The sequence below is a fragment of the Empidonax traillii genome, unplaced genomic scaffold (genome assembly GCF_003031625.1).
Source record: "Empidonax traillii isolate 1590-97213 ecotype Southwest subspecies unplaced genomic scaffold, ASM303162v1 scaffold501:size454599, whole genome shotgun sequence".
Classification (NCBI taxonomy): Eukaryota; Metazoa; Chordata; class Aves; order Passeriformes; family Tyrannidae; genus Empidonax; species Empidonax traillii.
Genome location: NW_020955694.1, coordinates 317,444 through 339,538, shown reverse-complemented (window position 1 = coordinate 339,538; position 22,095 = coordinate 317,444). Strand labels below are relative to the sequence as shown.

Below are 22,095 nucleotides of genomic sequence, written 5' to 3'. Positions count from 1 at the left end.
ACAGATTCTACATAACACCCTTGGGAGAAAAAAGGGGAGCTTTTTCAGAATAGCAAAAACACTGTCTCAAGTAAGTTTTGGAGTATTAAGAATCAGGAAAAAGCTACAAGAAAACATTAAATGGGATATGTGAGGTAGAAGACTTTCTTATAACCAAAACAGAAGCTAAGCCTACACCAGTTAATTCCCTGAAGGCAAATTTCCTAACAAATGGACAATAGCAAATTTAAGTACCAAATTTTTAGCTACAAAAACTTTTCACCTATGAGACCTTTTTCCCATCAAGCTTTCGGCAGAAATATTCAAAGCTCCGTCCAAAGAACAACCTTTGATCTTTGTCCAGTTTTTTAATGTTTGAATTCTGTAATATACTTTTGAGATAAGCAGACTTGACCTGCAGACAGCATTCAAGTTGCAAGGTACCCACACAATGACATTACGTTCCCTGCTCTTATTAGTTTCCAAATAACTGCTAAAACTCTATTTCCTTTTCAACTTACTGATTATCAACCAAGATCACACCAAAGTAAAATTCAAAACTCGAACTCCATCACTGCCTATGCAGAGTTGGGATTTCTCCCTGTTTCACCTCCATGTACATCACATATCCATCATCTATTTGCTCTTGTTTTATTACTCAGCCAGCAAATCTCAAGCTCTGCTACAGAAAGCCCTTGCCTTTGTTACAAAAAAAGTATCAGCATGTTGTGCCACCACCTTACTCATGTCCTGGAATACATAAATAAGTAATACAGTATATATAGCAATAGGTAAATAAGAGACCTCTTGTGATTCTATGTAAGAGCACAGACACAGGTCAAATGAAAGTCAAATAACCAGAAGGTACAGCAGACTGACCTACCTATTATTTTGTGACCAAAACTCAAGTAACTAGAAATCACTTATGTACAAAGCTAATAAATCTGCACATTCCAAACCCTTTCATGCTCATTCCTCAGGGAAAAAAAAAAAAATCACATATCAGCTTAATCCAAGTTGTAACTAATAAAAGCAGTGTGCCCTGTCAATATTTCATTTAGTCCACAGGCTTCTCGTCATGACTAAAGATTCCAGAAGCGTTGCATGAACTGATATAAACTCTTAGGAATTAAGAGAAGGGTGTATGCCTTTTTTCCAAGAACGAAGAACATTCCCAACTTCCTAGAAAGCATAGTATAGAACAGCTAAACCCCTAAAATGCTTATTAATAAAAGTAGATTTAAAATTGCTTCCAGATATTTCACAGGGTCCTGAAGTTACTACTCATAATCCCTTTAGAAAGCTGAGTCTACAACAGTTAGGTACTAAAGGGACAAATAGAATCACTGAATAAACAAAACAGTCAGGGATGAAGGCTGATACAGAGTTCTGGACTGTGGGAGAGAAAGAATATATTGATCCAAACAAGCCACTTTTCATATAGTGCCCAGTAGCAGACAAGAAGACATACCTAAACATAAAATAGGGAAAAAACCTAAAGGAGACATGAAATTTAAAGCTGAAGTACAGAGAGACAGAAAAATCCTCAAATACTGTGATTACCAACGAAAAACACTATTTTTTCCACTTTTTTTCCTCCTTCATTAAAAGGATAAAGCATGGAGCTTCCTGAAAAAGGTGTTTTAAACTTGTTTTTCTTTCCCCCAAACTATTCCAGTGCAAATAGTACTTCAACACAGCATGAGAATGTAGTAAGATTGCCAGTCCTGCTCAACTCTGTCAAGACTGTTGGGCCAAGTCAAGACAGAAGCAATGCCATACAATACCCAAGTCTCAGGTGAAGAGTCCAATTAACACTTATTTCCTGCTTTAATATTGGGCCCAACACCACACTGGGGGGAAGGAAGAAAAAACTTCAGTAAAGGTTTTCCCCTTGAGGGAGTTTAACCTAAACATAGATCAGACAGAATTCACCAATATACACACTGTGTGTGTTAATTTATTTTTATTTGTATACAAACATATGGATACATACATTTGTATACAAATATATGTATATGTAGGCTGGATGTTTACTCTTCACTTGCTCATCACACTGTTTAAAAAGCAATTTGCAGAAGGTCAGTCTTTACACAAAATTTCATTTGCTGCCAGTATATCAGAATTGGGCTAAATACTGACAATTAAAGCAACAGATCAGCTGACAACTACTGTCACCTCACCAAGGTAAGGGCATATTTCTTGATTTAATATTGAGTTCAGAGTCCTCCATTTCATCCAGACTATAATTCTTTCCATTTCTTCCCCCACTGCAAATGCATTTGGTGTGTACTGTAAGTGTTCCTATAATTACCTGACTCAACTTTTACAACCAAGTTCTCAGTGTAAGTTGAGTATAGACCAGCTGTCCCTGCTCAGCAAGAACCATTTGCAGTTCAAACAAGTTCTCTACGTGCCTTAACACCATTGAACACTTATCTTTAAAAACTAGACTTCATAGGAAAATCTCGATCAGAAGGCAACAGCTACAGCTGATTGAAATTCATGTGGGAAAGACACATACCACTCCATCTGCAATCTTCCAGTCTGCACAGCTTTCGTATTTTTGCAGTTGCTTTTCAAAGAGTTGTGCTATGGCTCGATGGACAAGTTCATACTGCTCCTACAACAGATTACCAGATAAAAATTAGTGCACAAGATCTTAACAAAGAATAATGATATATTATCACATTCATTTTAAAACAAACTATACCTTTGTCTGCACTGCAGAATGCCTTTGTGTCCTCATTTCCTGTATTAAATTAAATACATTGAATTCTTCAGGTATTTTCTGAAATACAGAAGCAAGTCAATAAGATTAACGTAACTGTTTGTCAGAAAAACAATACAAAAGCCGTTAGGCATCCAAAAATAAGTCTAACTTTTGTAGTTAAAGCCAATCTATTTTCTCCACACTGCAGCTATTAATTTTTTTTTTAAAGCAACTCCAAATTGACACTTGATTTAGACCAGAGGAGAGAATTTCAAGTACTTTCAAAATGAGACATTCAAAGCCATTAATATGATGCTTCATAATCTAAAAATCCCAGAAAAAAATTATCCCATCATATTTGAAATATCAGGCTTTAGGAGCTGCAAGATTAATCGGAGAGACTAAGAAATTTGAATTCAAAAAATCACTTTATATTGAAATATATTTTTTGAAACCTGGAATTTTATAGTGACCTTTTTAGATAAAAACTCACTTCAAAAGAAAGTAAGTTCATACAAAAATATGAACACAATGAAGCTAAACATCCAACCTGTCAAGAGAGTTCCAGAACGTCTCAAACATTTCACTATTTTAGAACACTGGGAAGCTCAATCAATCACAGTTATGCAATTACAGAATGCCACTAAACTTTTAAGATTCCTTACCCCAGCTTTAAGCAAATTCCATGTATAATCTATGGCACAGATGGCTCCCGTTCTTCCACACCCTGCACTATGAACATAAACAGTTATGTGTTAGAAATTATTTCAGTTTCTTAAAAGTACACTATAAGCTTTATATTTCTGAAGTCCACATTAAAAAAAAAAAAATTAACCAAATCCCTCAACTATCATTTTGAGCTCACTCAACCTGACACTATGTTGTGTCTTAAAAACAAATAAACAAACAAACAAATTAGCAGTGCAAAACGGAGCAATGAAGTTCTTAATGCAAGTTTTTCATAGCCATTTGGAAGGGCAGTCATGAAAGATGCTTCAGTGCTGACGATTTTATTGCTCTCTCTTTCATCACACTATTCCCAGTTACCACAGTTCCAACAGTAGGGATCTCGCCCAAGTTTAATGACAGACACATTAAATGGCAAAACAGAATATATTTAAAGACTTCTTGCATTTTTCTGATTTAGTATGACATCTGTATTTTCTGCTGTTTAGCCAAAAAAAATACCAAAGTTATAAAAATGGCAATCAACTATCATGTTTATTTTTCCTAATAGTATGAATTCCCCTATTTTACACATGAAGTTATAATTCACAAATATCCATTACATTATAATTACACTGTTGTAAAGAGTCAACATTTCTGACTATATTGACATTCAAGAGAAACAGATTTCAGTGCTAAGGAAGTTTTTTATGGGTTTAGATGTTAATTACTTAAGAGTGACAAGTTAAAAAAGAATGCAGCTAAAGTCAGTACATTTCTACGCACTTCAGGAGAATAACTAAGCTCTAAAGAGTTTATAAGCCCCAACAACTGACATTTCCTGGCTTACAAATCTGAATTCATTTTTTTCCTGACATAATACATGAACTTTTGTTGCTTTAAAAAGCATCAAGCATCATAGGCAAGAATTTTCCAGATAAATTATGAGGAACTGTGACTTCACCAGAATATCTTCACAGCAGTTCAGTTTCAAGTCCTTCTGTCAGCTAAGTTTCAGGTCAAGAATGAAACTCTTGCTCAGAAGCAAAGACTTCCCAATTGGAAACTACAGCCTGCCCATTAAAGATCTTTTTTGTCATATTAGAAGACAGAGTTCTTAGTGATGCACCTGCTCTGTAGTGTCTCCTATTGAGAATGGAGCCTTCACTTCCATATCTGATTTGCAATCATCTTCAAAGTCTATTTTGTCCTCATGAGGATTCACACGTCTTAAGAACCACAAAACCCTTTCAAAGGCTCATTCTTTTCTGATTGATATTCTGTCTTAAACTGAAATAGAAGCAAAATCTCACTGTGGCATCAGTTTTAAGAAAATGAAGGCTGTATGATTTTGAATTAAGTTGTGACTCAAGGAATTTTTTTACTCTGAATTAAACAAATAAATTCTGATTTAGAACCAAAATAATGCGTGTCATGCCAAAAGACTAGACTTCAAAAAACAAAAGACGTCTATAAATTTAAAAAATAACTATATTTGATACCTGCAGTGTATGCAAATGGGTACATCTTCATGTTCCTGGTATTCTCTCATCAAGCTGATCATGTCCAGAATAGAATCAAAAGACGAAGGGACATCATGGTCGGGCCAGTTGACATAATGAAACTGATAGACACTACGAGTCTCCTGAGGGAGAGGCAGGGAGAAAGGCATCAATGACAACACACATTTGAGTGGGTACAAAAGAAGGAGTTCTGTGAACCTTCAGTTTTTGCATGATTAAGTGTGGACAAGCAAAGTCACCTACTGTATTAAAAATAGTTACAGCTTATACCACTTTGAAAAACCCAAGAGGAATTGTGAAGTAGGGCTGCTAATGCATAAAAAAATGCACCATGGGACAGTTCAGAGAAGTCCCTCTCTATTATATGGGTTAAAGAACCCACAACACTCCACCCTGTTAAAAGATTCTATGTCCTTGCAGTCAAACTTGGAAAGGGAGAAAGAAAGACCACACGAAAATTTCTTTTGCTAATTGTACTTTAGTAAAAGAAATGGTGGGGGAGAAGGAGGTGTTTTGTGACATTACAAAATACAGTGTGTGCACATGCTCACACTCAGAGAGAAATTAAGAAAATTAGAGAAATAATTAGGACTGTATCTAAGTATGGATCACCCTTGCAACAACAATAGGTACTTTTTTATTCTAATAACACGAGCTACAATAGTACTAAAGACAGGGTAGGAAGCAGGCTTGAGAACAGCCTAGTTACTCAGCTACCTGAATCCCTGAAAATTCTCTTCCTCATCATTATCCAAAGTATCCACAACTACCAGTAGAACTGGTAGCCAGTTCTACTGCACCTTTCCATGCTGTTGTCACATCTCTGGATTCCAATACACCCTTCAAAGCAATGTACTGGAGGGCATGAATTCTCTGATCAGTGTTACAGGCTACAAGTTTCAAGACCTAAGCTACCTCCTGTTTAGTTAGTTGAGAAGCAACATAGCAGCCTGTGGAGCATGGAAAGTTATCTATTTTTGATGCTTGACTTTTCCCAGACCTGTGGAAATGCCATAGGTAGTAAAAACAAGAGACAATGCAGCCTCAGAAAACCCACATTTTAAAATCCAGATGATTATGTAAAACCAAGGTCATCAGAAAAAATGAAGAGTTACAGCTGCCTATTAAGGTCCATCAAGAAATTTCACTTAATTACTTTTAAAAAGACCAGTGATTTTTCACATTAGCAGAACTACCAGGAAAAACAAACCTGAATTTTTTTTTCATTTGAAAATTGAAAATTAAAAAGAATCTTCACAGTTCTCCTCTTACTGCCACTTTTAAGCTAAAACACCGAAGTTCTTTCTTGAATATAATCCAGCTTCAGACAAACTGATTTCCTCTTCATAATAAATCAAAGTAAAAGGTAAATTCCAAGAAGCACACAGACTTTACCCAAAAAGAAGCTAACTAGAAGAAACAGGATTTCTTTTACAAGTTTGGCTCAGTTTATCATCATATTTTTAACTGGATTAAACAGTGAAATTCTCCTAGGGTGGCAGAAACTTTTTAGTTGTTACCTTATGCTATTGAAGACCATAACACACCTTGGGGTAAACAAAAACATAGATAAAAGACAAAGAGCTTCACTACTCTTCCCTTATATACTAAGCTTATAACATTACTTCTAAACTTTATGATTTATACACATACAGAGTCAGCATCTAAAGAAGTGAAGATATTTTTATGAGTTTCCACCATTGTATCATTATAGAGACCCTTGAGCAATCACTGAGGGTCAGACCAGAAGTGACCATGTACTTACATTTTGAAATTCAAGTAATAATGTTCTAATGAAGTAATCTGTTCTCGCTTGCTCAGCTTCCTAAACACAAGAAAACAGTAATGAATTGGAGGAGGGGGGGAATCAATATGCAGCATACAGGATATAACTAAAACCTCAAAGTTTCAACTCAGATGCCCTTTTTCAATTTACTGGTTTTGTGTCTGTGATTTCTTCAAGAGGGCCATTAAAAACATTAACACACCAGCAACTAAGCTTGCTACATAACATGTGTGAAAGATGTTTCTTTTACTTAAAAATGTGAATTTTGAAATGAATGTCTAGTCTGCTCCAGAAACCATCAATAAGTCTTGTAAGAATATTTCTAAGTAACCCTTTTATTTCTCTATACTTTTAATTTACAGATTGCCTTCCACAGCCATTTCTCTGTAACACTTTCGCTGTGTAAACTTCAGCTTCTTATCACTCTATCCTCTGATAGCTCCTTTAATGTTTTCCCTTTCTACTATTTTCAGTTAAGGGTGCTTCTGAATGAACCATTAATTATCTCGGTTGTGGCCTAAAAAGCCTGGCTTCTAGGCTCCCAGAATTTTCAAATCTGCCTTTGGAATACCAAGCAAAGTTTATACTCCAGACATCAAACAATATTATGGTACTTAAAATATCAGTAACATCAGAATTTGAAGACGCCTTTAAAAGCTTAGCATTACAGCTTCCCACAGAGAATTTAGGAGACTGTATATATGCTTTAAAGTGTTTCTGTCTCCTATTGGGAATTTACCATTTCCCATGAACAATTGCAACACCTTGCAGGTTTAAAAAAGACAGTTCATAACAACACAGCCCACAGTCCCACACTTGTGGACCTACAGGTAATACATTCTCTGTGGCCAAGAAATCAATTACAGCATACACACAAACCCTTTTCTCCAATACCACTAGGTACAGGGAAAAAAAACAGCCACTGTAAAAAGTTCTCAGTAAGATCATTTACACTAAGGAGAGCCATGCTCATCACTTCAGTGCCATGTTTCATTCACACCCTAACAGTAACTAACAGCACACAGCAGAAACTGATTAAACTACCCTGTGGCAAGATTAAAAAATAAAGATACAGGGAAGTGTTTTCTTCCCACAGCATGATGCCAATGCGAGAAAGAGCAAGTGACAAAAAGCAAAACTCAAACAAAAAAATTATCAAATTAATCATGTACTGTATGATTTCTAAAAATAGGGACACTCAACTAAGGAAGTCTGTCCATTGCTAGAAGCTGACAATTACAAGCAGAAGGACCATCTTATACATGGTTTCTCTGCTCTCTTCCCTTTGATCATTAGGCTGTCATTGAACACAAGAGATAGGCTGGAAGGCCCTTGGTTTCACCTGGAATGTGATTCCAGCCCTAAGAGCTACACGCTGGACAAACAGGCCAGAAACATGTTTAAAGCAGGAAGGAATAAAGATACATAAACAGGTGTGGACAAAGGTAAATTGGATACTATCCCACACTTAAGGAATGCTGAGCATTTTGATTTTGGTGGCTATGGTCCCACATGCCATATTCTCACCCATATCCTAAGAACCTCACAATTAATGGAGTTAGTTTCTGCTATTTTTCCTTTTGTAAATGGCAATTGCATCATGAATTCTCTTACTATCCAGCTTTCTGGAATCACAGATTACTTGACAGTTATCCCTTTGGAATCCTTCAGGAAAAGACTGAGACTTCGTGGTGACCCACTACTCATTTTTGTTTTGATTTTAAAAGCTACAATAGAAGAAATTTGAATTTCTCATGCACCTTCAGAACACACAAGTCATTACAGAAAAAAACAGCACCATGAGTATTTGATTTCTTGAGTACAGCACAGACATTCAAGACTACGTCATGTAAAGCTGAAGAAGTAATAACTACAAAGATCTAAGACCAAGGCACACAGGTTCCCTACTTTAAAAAAAAAGAAACGAAAACAATTGTGGAGAGTTCAAAAAACCCCACACAGCTTAGATGTGCACATTCCTTTGAGAATCCTTGTGTAAAATTTAATACTGAAAACAAAAAATACCCCACTTCTTTTATAATACAAACCGTTTGTTGAACATTTATTTTAAGGTACAAAAGCACTAAATCCTTACAAAATTAATTTATAAAGCTTAATACTTACACAAGAAACACGAAATGGTCCAAAAGTTACAGCTGCTTCTCCATACAGAGGCCAGTAACGCTCACATTTTTTCTGTTAAAGCAAAGAATTCTGATTTAATTCATGCATAGCACTGAAGGACAATGATTAACAGAGGCAGAGCAGACAAAATGATAACCCCGAATGTCTTATTCTTGACTTCTTTTAAGACAGTAAAATAACATTTCCTTTGGATAACAAAAGGAAAACAAAACCAAGACCCCGGATGACCAGCAAATACAGCCAAAAGACACTGTGTAAATTAGGACGTGAACTTCACGTCTGCCTACACACATGCACGAGCTTGCATCTAACAGAGGGGATCAATCAAAGCTTAGTTTTTTTCTGAAAGCTGGGAATTCACAATTTGGGACCACTTTTTTTTTTTCTCCTTCTAAGGTCATAAGAATAAAGCAGAGAGATTTTAAAAAGAATTGTTTTTACAGCTGTATCAATTGACAGGAAATTCTGAAGGAGCTGGGATTCTGATAGTTGGCCCACATCCCACAAAGAGCAAGACACGTTTTTTGCATAGTGACATGACCAGAAACAAACCATTGGTACAGTTCTGTTCTGTGTACAAACACATATTCCACATATTCCTAAATAATACTGTAACGCTACAAATGGAGCAAAGAAATGCAGACTCGTTAACTGTTTCCTACAGATGGAAATGTAAGGGTAGGCATTCTCATTCCATCTAACATATTATTGTCATTATTACAGTTATGGATTTGGCATATGGAGCTTCAGTAGTATCGCCCCACGTGAGCAGAGCTCATTCAGTTTTGGAGTTAGGCTACATACCCTTCCCATTTCAAACTCTCGACAGGCCATCACAATTATCTGAAAAGAAAAAAAATGATGTTCCAAGTTAGCTGGTTTTACATCAAGTAACTTCAACTAACACTTCTTCACTACTTGCTTCTATCAGGAGGATACTGAAACTCCTTAATTGGCTACTATGCAAGAGATTAATTAATACTAATTTCCTACCTGCATATGCATGCCTGTTTACTTCTAAAAAAGTAACAAAGTTTCATCCTTCACAAAATCTACACCACTAATACAACATATTAAGGATGTTTAATTCAAATTCACTGTAATCCTGCACAAATACTTTATTTATTCAGTCTGAATGTGAACTCTAAACTCAATCATAAAAATATAGAACCATTTGCCAACTGGAAGAAACAAAGCTATATTTGCTTAAAGTGACACATAAATGGCATAAAATAGGAGCAAAACCCAAAAAACCCATCCAAAAAACGACCAAGAATAAAAATTCTTAGGTGAAGCTGTTTTTGACACATTACTGTGAATAGCACAATAAAAATGCACCAACAGGTAAACTACTCATTACAGCAAGCCATGATTTAAGTGCTTGATAAAACAAAAATATTTTCAGAAATAATTAATTTGTTGAACATATCCAATTTTAACATTATTTAATAGTTAATTCCTGACAATAGCTGTTTAAATAGTTGTAGAACATAGAAGCAGTAGTAATTCAAAACTAGCACAAATAGAAAGATAAGGGTTTTTTTGCTTCACATGCTGCTTCTGTATTTGATTCTGTCAGTCCACATAAAATCAGAATTTTAAGGTCTCCCATGGGACAGATGTAACCAAGCAAGAACCTATTCATAAATATGAAGGATTTAACATTCATTCAATAAAATTATTACTTCGATTTTACACTGTTAAATTGAATAAGTAATATTAATTACATATATATTGTTATTTAAAATAGAAAAACCAAGATTTGGGAAGTAAATGAGCTAAATCACTGTCAATATTTTATGGTAATGAAAGTCAGCTCAGGCAAAAAATAGATAACTGCTATTCTCTGAAACAAGGTAACAGCCAGTTTTTCAGTAGGTACTTACAGCAACGTTGTACTCCCAAATCATCCTCCAGAAGTCTATGACTGTATTGGCTAAGGGTCCCTGGGTAGCAACATATGCTTTTGGCCCATGTACTCCCTGGGATTGCACAAAGGAACCATTAATGTTTATAAAGAAAATTTATCTGCACTGAATGAAAGAGGCTTTAGGTTATATTAGAATTAGAATTAGAATTAAAATTAGAATATCCTTTTTTTATATATATACAATGGGAAAGGTGAGTATCAAACATGAGTCCCAATTACATTAGTGGGAATTTTGCTGGTGATCTCAAGGGGGCCCAAGATTACAACAGCTACAGCACTGCCAGAGTCTGTCACAGAGAACGAGTTTCTGTACATTCTGTTCAGATTCTGAAGATTCCCTATAAGTCCTCATTTTCTTTCCTCAAACATTCAGTGATTAAAATCTGAAAATCTTTCTGCTAAAACGCACCCCCTTGAACAAATTTAAGTTCCCACGAACACATTTAAAAAATTCGAAGTTTTGAAATTTGTTTTATATAAATCTTAAAAAAATTAATATTCAGCTTTTCAAGCTAAACATTCAAGCAGGGAAAATTACAGGAACACCTGTTTCTGAATAATAAATAGTGCATAAAAACATCAAAATAAAGTACAAAGCTCAAGATATTATTACTTTGAAACAAAACTGGCTTTAGTCAAATTCTGGCTTCTCTTTTACAATGTTACACATAATCCCACTGCCACACTTCTGCTATGAACACTTCATTTATAGTCCCTAAAACCAGTCTTTCTTAAAATGGGGTATTTTTAACACTAATAACTGCATCTGAAGATAACAACTGCATCTGAATTTTCCTATGGTATAAATTTCCAATTTGCTTGCCTGCCACTCTAAAATGAAGTATTTTATATTTTCACTTAAGAGTAATACCAAAGCTTTAAAAATTGTGATAGAAATGGCATCATGTTTGCAAAATTATTCAAGTAATAATAAAAGAATATCTCAGACTATAATATTAAAACTGCACTGACACAAAATAAAAGCTAGAAAACAATTCAAGAACTGTTAAATTAGTAAGACATACCTTAATAAAGTTTGCGTTGATGTAATCTGAATCTTGTGGGGGAGTTTTTAAGGTCAGTTTAACACGGCTATGATCAACTAAAAGGAAAATAACTTTTTTTTTAAACCAGAATTACAACACAGGTAAATCAGTAGGCAACAGTAAATATAATATATATAGTACATTAAAGAACATTTCCCAAAGGTAAGTCACAGAAGCAAATCAGTTCATTTAATTTAGGAATAAACCAACTCTGGTAGAGATAAGCAGAGTAGCTTCTACTCCTACTTCCATCTCCTGGAATTCCAAGAATGCATCATGACAAAAAGTAAAAAATCAATTAATCAGAAGTCATGAAAATTGTAGTTAATTGTTACACAACATTAACACAGATCATGATGGTTCCGAATTTAAGGAACACTTATGGAGAGCAGAAAGGATAAAATGCCAGTGCAGAGTTAATGCAGCTGGCAGGTCTTGAAGTCTCTGCCAAGGAGTACTTCGTCAGGTATTACAATATGAAACTTGACTGGGGTTTACTGCTCAGGCACAGAATGACCTCTATCCCCCAGACTCTGGGCTGGGCACTTTGCTGGGGCACTTCTGATCTAGAAAGCAGCAGATTCCTTCATTTAAGGGGTTTTGATATGTCAAATTTCTGCCTCAAGTATTACTGACTGACTGTCTCAGAGAAAGCTGCTTATAAAAGCAGCAGCTCTTCGGAGGCCAAAATCCTCAGCAGTCTTAAAAATAGCCTTATTACTTGTCGACAGAATAAACTAAACATTTTGGTATTCTTTTTGGCATTGAAAAGAACCCCCTGCATCTTTAATACTTGATTGTTACTAAAAAGGGGTAGGTGGTTGGCAGGTTTGCCAGTCCTTTCAGCTCTTGTTGACAACACTTCCTAGCTATGACACAAAAATCATTCACACTGTCTCTACAATAGAGGCTCCTTTAGTCGGAAATCCAGATCAGAAAAAAATTATCTTCCAGTGGGGGAACAGAAATATCTGCAGAAATAGCATCTGCTCAAGCAATTTATGCTACTTTTTGCTCCCAGGGTCAATTCCTCAGCCACAGAACAGCTGCTAAGCATTTGATTAGACCTACATTCAAGAACAAAAAAGAAATATATTTCGAAAGAGCAAATATGGTTAAGTTGGAGGTTTTGTTTTGTCAAAACACCTCTAACAATAAAACAAGGAACCATGCTCACAAGAACTACATGCTAAGAATAACTTCTGTACAAAAAGGCCTTTCAAAAAGCTTGCAAGATGGTGAAATTTTTCTGCCAGAGTTCTCATAACATGCAAAAAAATATATATTACAATGAAAGGCTTCCTTAAAAAAGCACAAAACTTTTAGATTACAGATCTAAAGACAACACACTCACATAAAGGCCTAGAGAAATCCTTAAAACCCATTAACTGTATTACATTCTCATACATAGAAGGTTAAAGCAAGAACACTCTCTAAGCATGCAGTGCTGTCACAAGCTTTATACTAAAAACTGCTTTTAAGTGGCAGAATAGACTAATTAAAGTATCAGGCTAATGAGGGATCCTATTTTCCCAGCCCAGTGGATCCAAAATTCTACAGCAGTTTTCAAATGTCAACATTTCCAGCCTGTCTCTACATGCCACAGCTCAGCTGCTACAGAGCTTTAGGTCTGGAATAAAATTCTCCAAGAAAAATCCATTGCAGGTTTCAGCTTCAGAAGATTGTTTGGATACTGTTATGTAACTTAAAGGTTCAGTTCACAATGAGTGATTCTTCAGGTGACCAGTGAACACCATGCTTCATTTAACTGTCATTTAAGATGGCTTAGTAAACTCTAATAGGAACATGCATCTGTTACTCTGAAGCCAGTAATAAGTTATAACTGATCTCTCTGGTAGCAGTTACAATTTCTGACAAACATAGCCATAATCTCTGATTAAGGTACAAATGTATATTCTCTCCTGGATTTATGAGAGACAGGCAAAGTATCATCGCCTTTCTCCTGGTTCTTCTCATTCCTGTCAAGCTGGTCTCCCATCAGTTTATTGCTGCAAACCTTGGATGTTTGAAGACATTCTCACTGCATGAATGAGAACTGAAAATACACCTTCAATTTTCCTCAATGTCAGCTTTGAGGTTCATTCATTTCCCCACTGGGAGCTGTGATCCCAATGACTCAGGTTTTATTTTCATGCAGACGAAAGGCATACAGATCTGCTGCTCTAGTTGCAGCCCTTCACTACCGTAGTGCTACTCTCTCACCAACAGCCTGGGTGCTATCACGATTTTGCTGTTTCTTCATGATCTACCAAAATGCCAGGACAGAAAAAAAGTATATCCACTGCTATTAAGATGACAATAACAACTTCCTCTCTCTTTTCACTCCATCTATTAAACATGTCCTCCCAACTAAAAAAACAACAACAACAACAAACCAAACACGAAAATATCAGTGATACTTAATTATTTTGCTGCAGTTCAGCTCGGTGACACACTACTCCTCAAGACGTGATCCATGTTTTATATACATCTCCCAGTGAAATCTAAACACAGGCCTATTTCCTTCTCAGTGCAGCAGCAGGCACCATGCCCACCTTGCTGAACAATCTAAGGCCTTGGCTTTAGGCTAAAGTTTACTGCTCGAGTTGTTGCTCCAAGCACTAATCAACAGTAAAAATTTCAGCACTAGAGGAACACAGCACACAGGTATACAGCAACCTTAAACACAATAATTCACTGGACTTAATTATTGGAACACATTTTGAAAGTGAAAGCCAATGATGCTTAAGACCATTTTCAACTGCAAACTAGTTGTAAAGCTCCTAACAATTCAGAGAAAGCTGAGCAGAGCAAAATATACCTGTTGCTGACCTGGGAAGCCTAGGAGCCTTTAATCTCACTGTCAGCTGTTCATATCAAAGGGCACAATAAGAGTTTGTGAAATGCACGGCCTCATGAGCTACACACAGTGTGCTTGTAACAGATAACCGTGTCATTTCAGATCACTGATCTGTTATACCCACACATCGGTGGTTTTAAAATTTAAATTCTGTTCTGACTCCTGTTTTCTATGTCCACACATTAAACAGAATTTTATTTAAGCTCTAGCAAAATAAAAACTAAAGTTAATCCAACACTGAAAGTTCTCCAACACCATTTGCAGGATACAAACAGGCAAAAGAAGATCTCTTTTACTTCAGACAAGTTGCCTTAAGGCTCAGCAAAATTTCATCTGGAGTTTATGCTGACATTTATTTTCTACCATGTATAACATGCTCCTAAGGGAAAATTAAGCACCTTGCAAAGTTCTCCACTATTCTGAGCTAAAATGAAAGTACTGGCTTGATATGGCTTCAGAACCAGCACACCTTTATCTTCAGGTGATACCTCTCTCTCAATCTATAAGAATGTTCACTCACTTTGTCTTCCAAGTTAAAAAAAAAAATTTAAGAAGGTTATCTTTCAGCAAATTATCTCCAATTTTGCCCTTCAGTAGTAACTAAATAGTAAAATTCAAAATACATGAAGAATAACAAGCACTTTCCTTTGTCTTCCATTAACATGTAAATCAGACTTACATGGCAATATATCCTTGTATCTATTCTTTTTAACATTTTCTTCTTTTTCTCCAGTGGCTGTTGGGTAGATCTTCTCTGTTCTGTATTTTGTTGATAATCTTCTTAACCTCTGAAATAAAAGATTCATGCTATATTTAAAGTCTCAACAAGCAACACAAGGTATTTGTTTCACTGATGAAGAAGGTCACTCAGAAAAAAACCCTCTTCTCCTCTTTTTCATTATGAATCTAATTTCATTAAAAATCTAATTATTCAGCACTTTTAGCACAGCAGCAGTTTATAACTAAGCAGAAACCAGCTGTCATGAGACATGGATCTCGGAAACGCCACTATACCTGTCTCTCAGGTACAAGCTACTTGCAATTAAGATGAGTCACAGGAGGTCTGCTGTACTCACAACAGTAGGTAATTTTTTCTCCCCTCTATCTGTTTCAAATCCTAGAAATCTGAGTCTAAACCTCTGACAATAAAGACCAGCCCCTGCCTTTCAGCAACCTGGGAAATAACAAGAGCAATACAGCTTTTATCATCCCAAACACGTTAGGTCTTTGCAACCTTAAAAATGAGAAGGAAGAGTGCAAGTGCTCTTTGGAAAATAAAAAATACAGCAATAGTCAGCATTGTGAGTTATTTTAGATTGTGCAGACATCCAGGTTGAGAAAGGAACACCAAAGAACTCAGAAACTTAACTCTGGTGGCTGCAAAAGCATTCTATGGACACTGTCATGGTGGTGGTGTGTAAGACTATCAAGAGGAAGACTGAACAGAGCTTCAAACAAGTTTAGCATCTCCAGAGAATGGTGTTCTGCACAAGCAGAAAAATGGAGGTTGGTCATGATTCCCTCCCTCTATATTCAATGCACCAGTATCATCCTGAAGACTCAAAAGATCCATGACTTGTGTTCTTTTGGGGAAGGGAGAGAATGGGGGAGGTTTTTTGCTAGTTAAAAATGTAAATCTTGGTTGTCACTGACTATGCAACAACTTACAGGCAGAAGGGCATTTTAAATAAGATCCTCTGCTTGGAAAGCCAGTTTTCTTCTTGAATTCTTCTAAAATTATTAATACACTTGGGACACTCACTGCACACTTCAATTAAAAAAAAAACAATTTGGCAACTCAAGTCCCCCAATAATTCATCAAGCCAAAGAGAAAAAGAAAAAAACAACATAAAATCTACCATTTCCCTTACATATAGAAAAATGTTTTCATGAAATTTGCCTGGATATAGTAAAAAAAAAAAATCAAATTATCTATGCAAATGTGGATAAAACTTGGCACCAGTTTAGTTGAAAAATACATGTATAATAAACCAGTAAAGTGGCATTTACAGAGCAAAGACAAATGGCAGGGTAAAATAAAAAACAAAACAAACCCAACCCATAAAAACTCACTCAAAAGCAAATCAAGTAGTACCAGTTTTTAACTCTTCCCTTCTACAAGGACTTAATCACAGAATATATTACCAAACAGAATGAGTAACAGAACTAGCCTTAAAAAACTTGCAATATTAGTCAATGAAGTAAAACCAGTAAATATCTGGAGATAGGGCAGTAGGTCTCTGACCACACAGTGACCAAAGTGCTAAATATATTATCTGAAAACGTTGCTACAGTGAGGAACAGGAAGATGAAATTCTTAACAAGGCACGTAAACAGTTACTGGAAGGCTCCATGCAGACTACACTCATCTTTGCAACACTAAAACCAAGTTCACAGCATAACCTGTGAACACAGCAGAGAAACCTGTTTGTCACAGAGAAGACACTGTCCAAATGCAACGCTGACCTTTCTTGTGTCAAAATAAAAAATACCACTTGTGCTTAGACTGAACACAATCAGGAGTCTAGAAATAGTGAAATTAATACACATAATTCAGCTCTATCAGCTATGAACTGTATGGCTGAGATAGGCTATAAGCCTCCAATTAAGGGGAGGAAAAATGCAAAGAGCAACAATGATACTTATCCACTCACAGTCACCAATACGATTTTGTGTATTGTTCCACATCTCAATGTTGCTGTGAGTTTTAGAGGGTTTTTTTCTGCATCTTACTTATTTTTATGGAACAAATGTCATTACTCTGCTTTAAAAAAAGAAAGAAGTTTAAAGAAAAACTACATCTACAAACCATGAGTAGAAGCAAAAGTTGTTTTGCATGAGAAAGAACAAACTTGAGGAAGCCAGGTTAGGCATCAAAAAGCACATGAGTAAGATGATCCTTTTTTCTTTAGTCCATTAGGCATGCAAGAAAAAATACAATTTGAACCTCCTGTAAGCCAAAAAGGCTTGAGTGACTTTCATTTTCTAGAGGGAGATGTTATGAGAGTTCAGCACAGCCTTCTTCTCCCCAGCATGATCTACCCTCCCCTACTCTACAACCTGCTAAACAGACCACAAAGGAGGATTAGCATGGTACAGCTCCAAGGCAAAGCCTGGAAATGAAATACAGGTTGATTTTAACACACATCTGTTCCTAAAATACTTCAGGATCCACGTTTTTAATGCATGTTTGCCAGGTGCTCTGTGACATGGGTAATAGAAGACATGTAAATACAGTCCTGAGAGCAATAAAAAGAGTAAGGAGCACTCTTTATGATTTATAGTAGGACCTCCTACATAGAATAATATCTGTTTTGTGCTTTGGAAGAGGAAGAATTGACTAAGGAGTAAAGAAAGAAGTTTTAAAACTGAACTTTGAACAAACTACCACAGGAATGGAAAAGTGCCAGACTCAGCAGAGGATTCCGCCCTACACACAATAGAAAATTCCTGTATAAAGCTATTGCAGTCTGCTCACAGCCTGCTGCGGGATGCACAAGATCCAGTGCTTCCTAGGTTACAGCCCAGAGTGACCAGAAGGAGGAGAATGTACTCAATAGCAGAAGGGGGGTAATGACAGGGCAGAAGGGGAAAGAATTTTGTTCAGACTGTGGTAAGCTGATGGCAAGATCCGTCACAGTCCAGTTTCATGCTAATTTTTAATAAACAACTGTCTACAGTACAAAGCAGCACTCATTTGGGTGAAGTCAGCAAAGTGCCAAAATGCTTCCCAGAAGATACTTGGACACCAACAGCAGGGACATCAGAGGTCCCGTCTGGTGCCTCTGCAGATAACACTGGGCGCTTCCGTGACACTCGCCTATTCACTGGGATTGCTGTTCTGGTGCCACAAAAAACTTCATTGGTATATTCTTCAAGGAACAAAGTGGTCAAAAAGTTAAGTATGATGAACCACAGACATGCACTTAAAGAACTACATTCACAAGCCATTTAGTTCCACTCTCATTAGAAAAGCTCGATTTTAATTCTGCTTATTCATTGCGTGACAGAAGTGGTTTGTGGGGTGGTGACAAACACTCACCACATGTGACAGTGGGGAGATGAGTCTTTGAAACAACTTAAGTTTCAGAAGCATCCTTCCAACTTCCACAGTGGTTTTATAGTCTCTACTACAAATCTACATTAGTATTTTTTTAAAAAAGACAAATCAGCTTCTCAAACCCAACTTGTGGAATCCTACCATATTAATAATAACTTCGTCCAAACAGTTCAGGAAATACAGTTCTCTGACTTTCATTGTCAATTTATTTATCTATTTAACCTGTAAAGGCGCACTGCCTAATACCATAGAAGTGCTGTAGGTGGATCAAAGAAAGCATTTATATAGCCTACTGAGATTTGAAGAACTCACTTCAAAACCATAAACCTTATTTAAGATACTAAAGTTCTTGTGACTCCTTTCCAGGCTTCTTTTCAAGGAGAACACGACAAATATTTCACCAGAGCTGCACTTATCTCAAGTCCTCAGTCTGTCTCCTAAGCCTTGTCTGACATTTCTAATTGGCAAAATATCAGATAGTACAACAGTGATGTTCTCTTGGATCTCCTTTCTGAGCATACTGAGGAGCACTAAATACCAGAGTGTCAAATGTCACCTCCTCCAATACTCCAGGACACCCACAGTTCATTTGCCATGCTCTACAGGGACACTTCCAGCAGTGGTCTCCTGAGATTGCACCAACCACACAGGAACATATTTTGTTTTGCAAAATTTACCTAAGTGCATTAAGAAATACTCAAAGAAACAAAAAAAAAAAATTCAAGAAAAGATTCCACAAAAGTTACCTTAAAAATCAAAGCATAAAAGAAGATGCTAGGACACACTTAAAAAACGCTGTATTAATGCACTCATGTCATGAAATAAGACAGCTATTTCTATCAGAGGTAGGCATTGCATTTTTCTTACTAACAGGAGAGGAATAAAAACCACAAGAATTATGTTCAACTGTGGTCTCATTCAAATAATTTAGATAAACAGTACTAGGGCAGAATAAATCCCCTCATACTTGTATACACTAAGATAAAGGTACCTGTATGGAACAATGTGAACCAAATTACCACAAAAATGTCCAAATTACTATCTTCTGGTTATCTGCGGTCAGAAACAAAGGTTTCTGATTCTTTACCTATGAGCACAGAAATGCCAGAGAAGCCCTTGGCATCAGACAGTTCAATGCAGACTTAGACATAGCACTGCTCAAATGGGGCTCTGACTCCCTAAAACTGCTTTGGTTCCACAAGTATTTTAGCTTCAGGCCCCTGCAAATCCAACTGGAGATTTGCTACCCCACTTTCTTATCACCGAGGGCTCTGGGAAACACCAAGAGTAGCTGATGGTAATAAACCCAGCTGGAGAATGGACTGTTCAGGGGTGCCTCTGCAGCTCTGGGCTGCAATAGCGAGGAATAAATGACCACAGTGAGCTGGACTTCCTTTAGTCACTCTGCAGAAGAGCTGTGTGGGATCCAGTTGGATTGAATCAATCCCTAACTGGGACATCACTGTTTAACTTATTCCCCTGCTAAGTAGCACAAATAATGGAGAGATTAGTATGATTTCAGGTATCACACTTTGCAGTTTATGTTGGTACATTAAATGCTCTGCATTTGTTGTTGCAAAGAAACACAGCACGAAAACAAGACCAACATGCAAGAAAGTGTCCAAAGACTCTAAGCTGGCAACTAAAATAGTTCTCATACTTAGTACATACATATGATACTACAGATAAAACTAATTTATGAGTGTATGCCTTTCACCACTTTGTCTCAGGAGTATTTGAAAACCAGAATCCACTTGTGACCCATGTCACTATTTTCCCATTGATTCCTGTCAGCTTTCAAACAGCAACTGTTTGTAACAATTCCTAGCCCTCGTGATGGCAGGAAAAAGCCTTCCCAAACACTAGTCCAGCATAAACAATGAAAGGAGAATGATCCGGTTCTGTAAAAGCTTCACTCAATCTCAACATTCACAGATGGCTTTGGCTGCAAAAAAACACAGACTGGCAGCCTCTACTTAACCTATTTCTCTGAAACAAAGCCCTGAAAGGAGATTTCAAGCTGAACTGATAGACAGGAGTTTCCATTGCCTCAGCATTCTCTTCTGGCAACACCTACTAACTCTCAAGCTCCAGGTGCTCCAAGGCTAAGTCATTAATAGACAAGCCTGGTAACTACAGTTCCTCAGGAGCTCTGCCTTCCGTGTTTCATAGCAGGACAACGATGGATACAAAAAACCCTACCACGTTCCAGGCAGCTTGTGTGAACCACATGAAAGAAAAATCCTTCCAAAATTAGCCAGAGAACTGAGAACAGCATCATTTCAGTATTAGATGGCATAGTGTATTCTATACAGGAGTTGGGCTTTCATGATCCTTTTAGGCCCTTCCACCACAGGACGCTCTATGATTCTCAAGTTCTACAACATCTTAACTCTGATATTTTCTCAATAAAGAGAGGAATTCCTGTTATTGCATTCATTGGAGATTTCCATCCAGTAAAGAAGCTTCGGCCAATGAAGACAAAGCCGGAACATCCTCATGCAGAGAAGGTAAAAAATTACAGTACTGCAAGCAGCCAGTTAAGGAGTATATCCTACTTTCTACAGTATCACATTAAAACTAGAAAAAGGTAAAAAACCCAGACCATCATCTTACTCTCAAGAATTAGGTATTGTCAGAGTAAGACCAACATTTTCCATCTTTTCAAACCTATATTTTCCTTAAGAAAAGTGTTAAAATCCAGACACATCTCTCACACCACTAATAATTAAAGATAACTTTACAAAGACATTATCAAAATGTGGGCTGATAGCTTGAAAAAGTCTCCTTTCCTCTCCCTCATTTCTAAAAGTATTTTTATACACTCTGCACGTTAATCCCAATCTAACCTAGCAGTACTATCAATTACAATTGCAGTTAATTTATGTTCAGCAAAATAGTTAAACCACATACCTACTGCCAGTTATGGGCTAATTTTACAAGGCTGGAAAAGACCAAGTCAATCTGCGGTTTGGTGATGAGCAAGGAAATAAGCTAACAAAGCAGAACATTAAATTACTAAAGCACAATCAAGCTTTAGTAGGTTACTAAATTATGTTCTAAGATATTTTAGAAAGTTGTGCAGCATGCTCGTTAAGAATTGGGATTATAACCTTCCATCTCTGAACTGTCCCATTTCCTCAACACACTCATTTTATTGCAGCGACTATTGTGAATGCAGGACAACTGAAAATGTGTAGGACAAGAGAGCAGAAACACTTAGTTACAAACTACGAGTGAAGAAAACAAAAGTTTCAATTAGTATGAAAGCATGTGATTAGAAAATTGACTGCTCTGGGCTGAAGGCTGGGAAGCGACTTGATGCAAAACCAAGAAAGGTTAACGTGAGCACACACTACAAATAACAAGCTTCTTAAGAGTGTTAGA

The 22,095-nt window shown here is 36.7% G+C and overlaps 1 protein-coding gene across 3 annotated transcripts in view; it reads right to left on the bottom strand.

The window, feature by feature from the left end:
- The window catches only part of PTPN12 (protein tyrosine phosphatase, non-receptor type 12), a 70,012-nt gene that overhangs the window by 23,139 nt on the left and 24,778 nt on the right, over positions 1–22,095 (bottom strand). For all 3 annotated transcript variants that reach the window (XM_027896504.1, XM_027896503.1, XM_027896502.1), the window contains exons 2-11: positions 15,328–15,436; positions 11,768–11,844; positions 10,699–10,794; positions 9,617–9,655; positions 8,792–8,863; positions 6,647–6,706; positions 4,861–5,003; positions 3,358–3,424; positions 2,693–2,770; positions 2,504–2,602 (exon numbers count right to left, since the gene is read on the bottom strand). In XM_027896504.1, the coding sequence (XP_027752305.1) occupies positions 2,504–2,602; positions 2,693–2,770; positions 3,358–3,424; positions 4,861–5,003; positions 6,647–6,706; positions 8,792–8,863; positions 9,617–9,655; positions 10,699–10,794; positions 11,768–11,844; positions 15,328–15,436 (840 nt within the window). The remainder of the gene's footprint in view (positions 1–2,503; positions 2,603–2,692; positions 2,771–3,357; positions 3,425–4,860; positions 5,004–6,646; positions 6,707–8,791; positions 8,864–9,616; positions 9,656–10,698; positions 10,795–11,767; positions 11,845–15,327; positions 15,437–22,095) is intronic.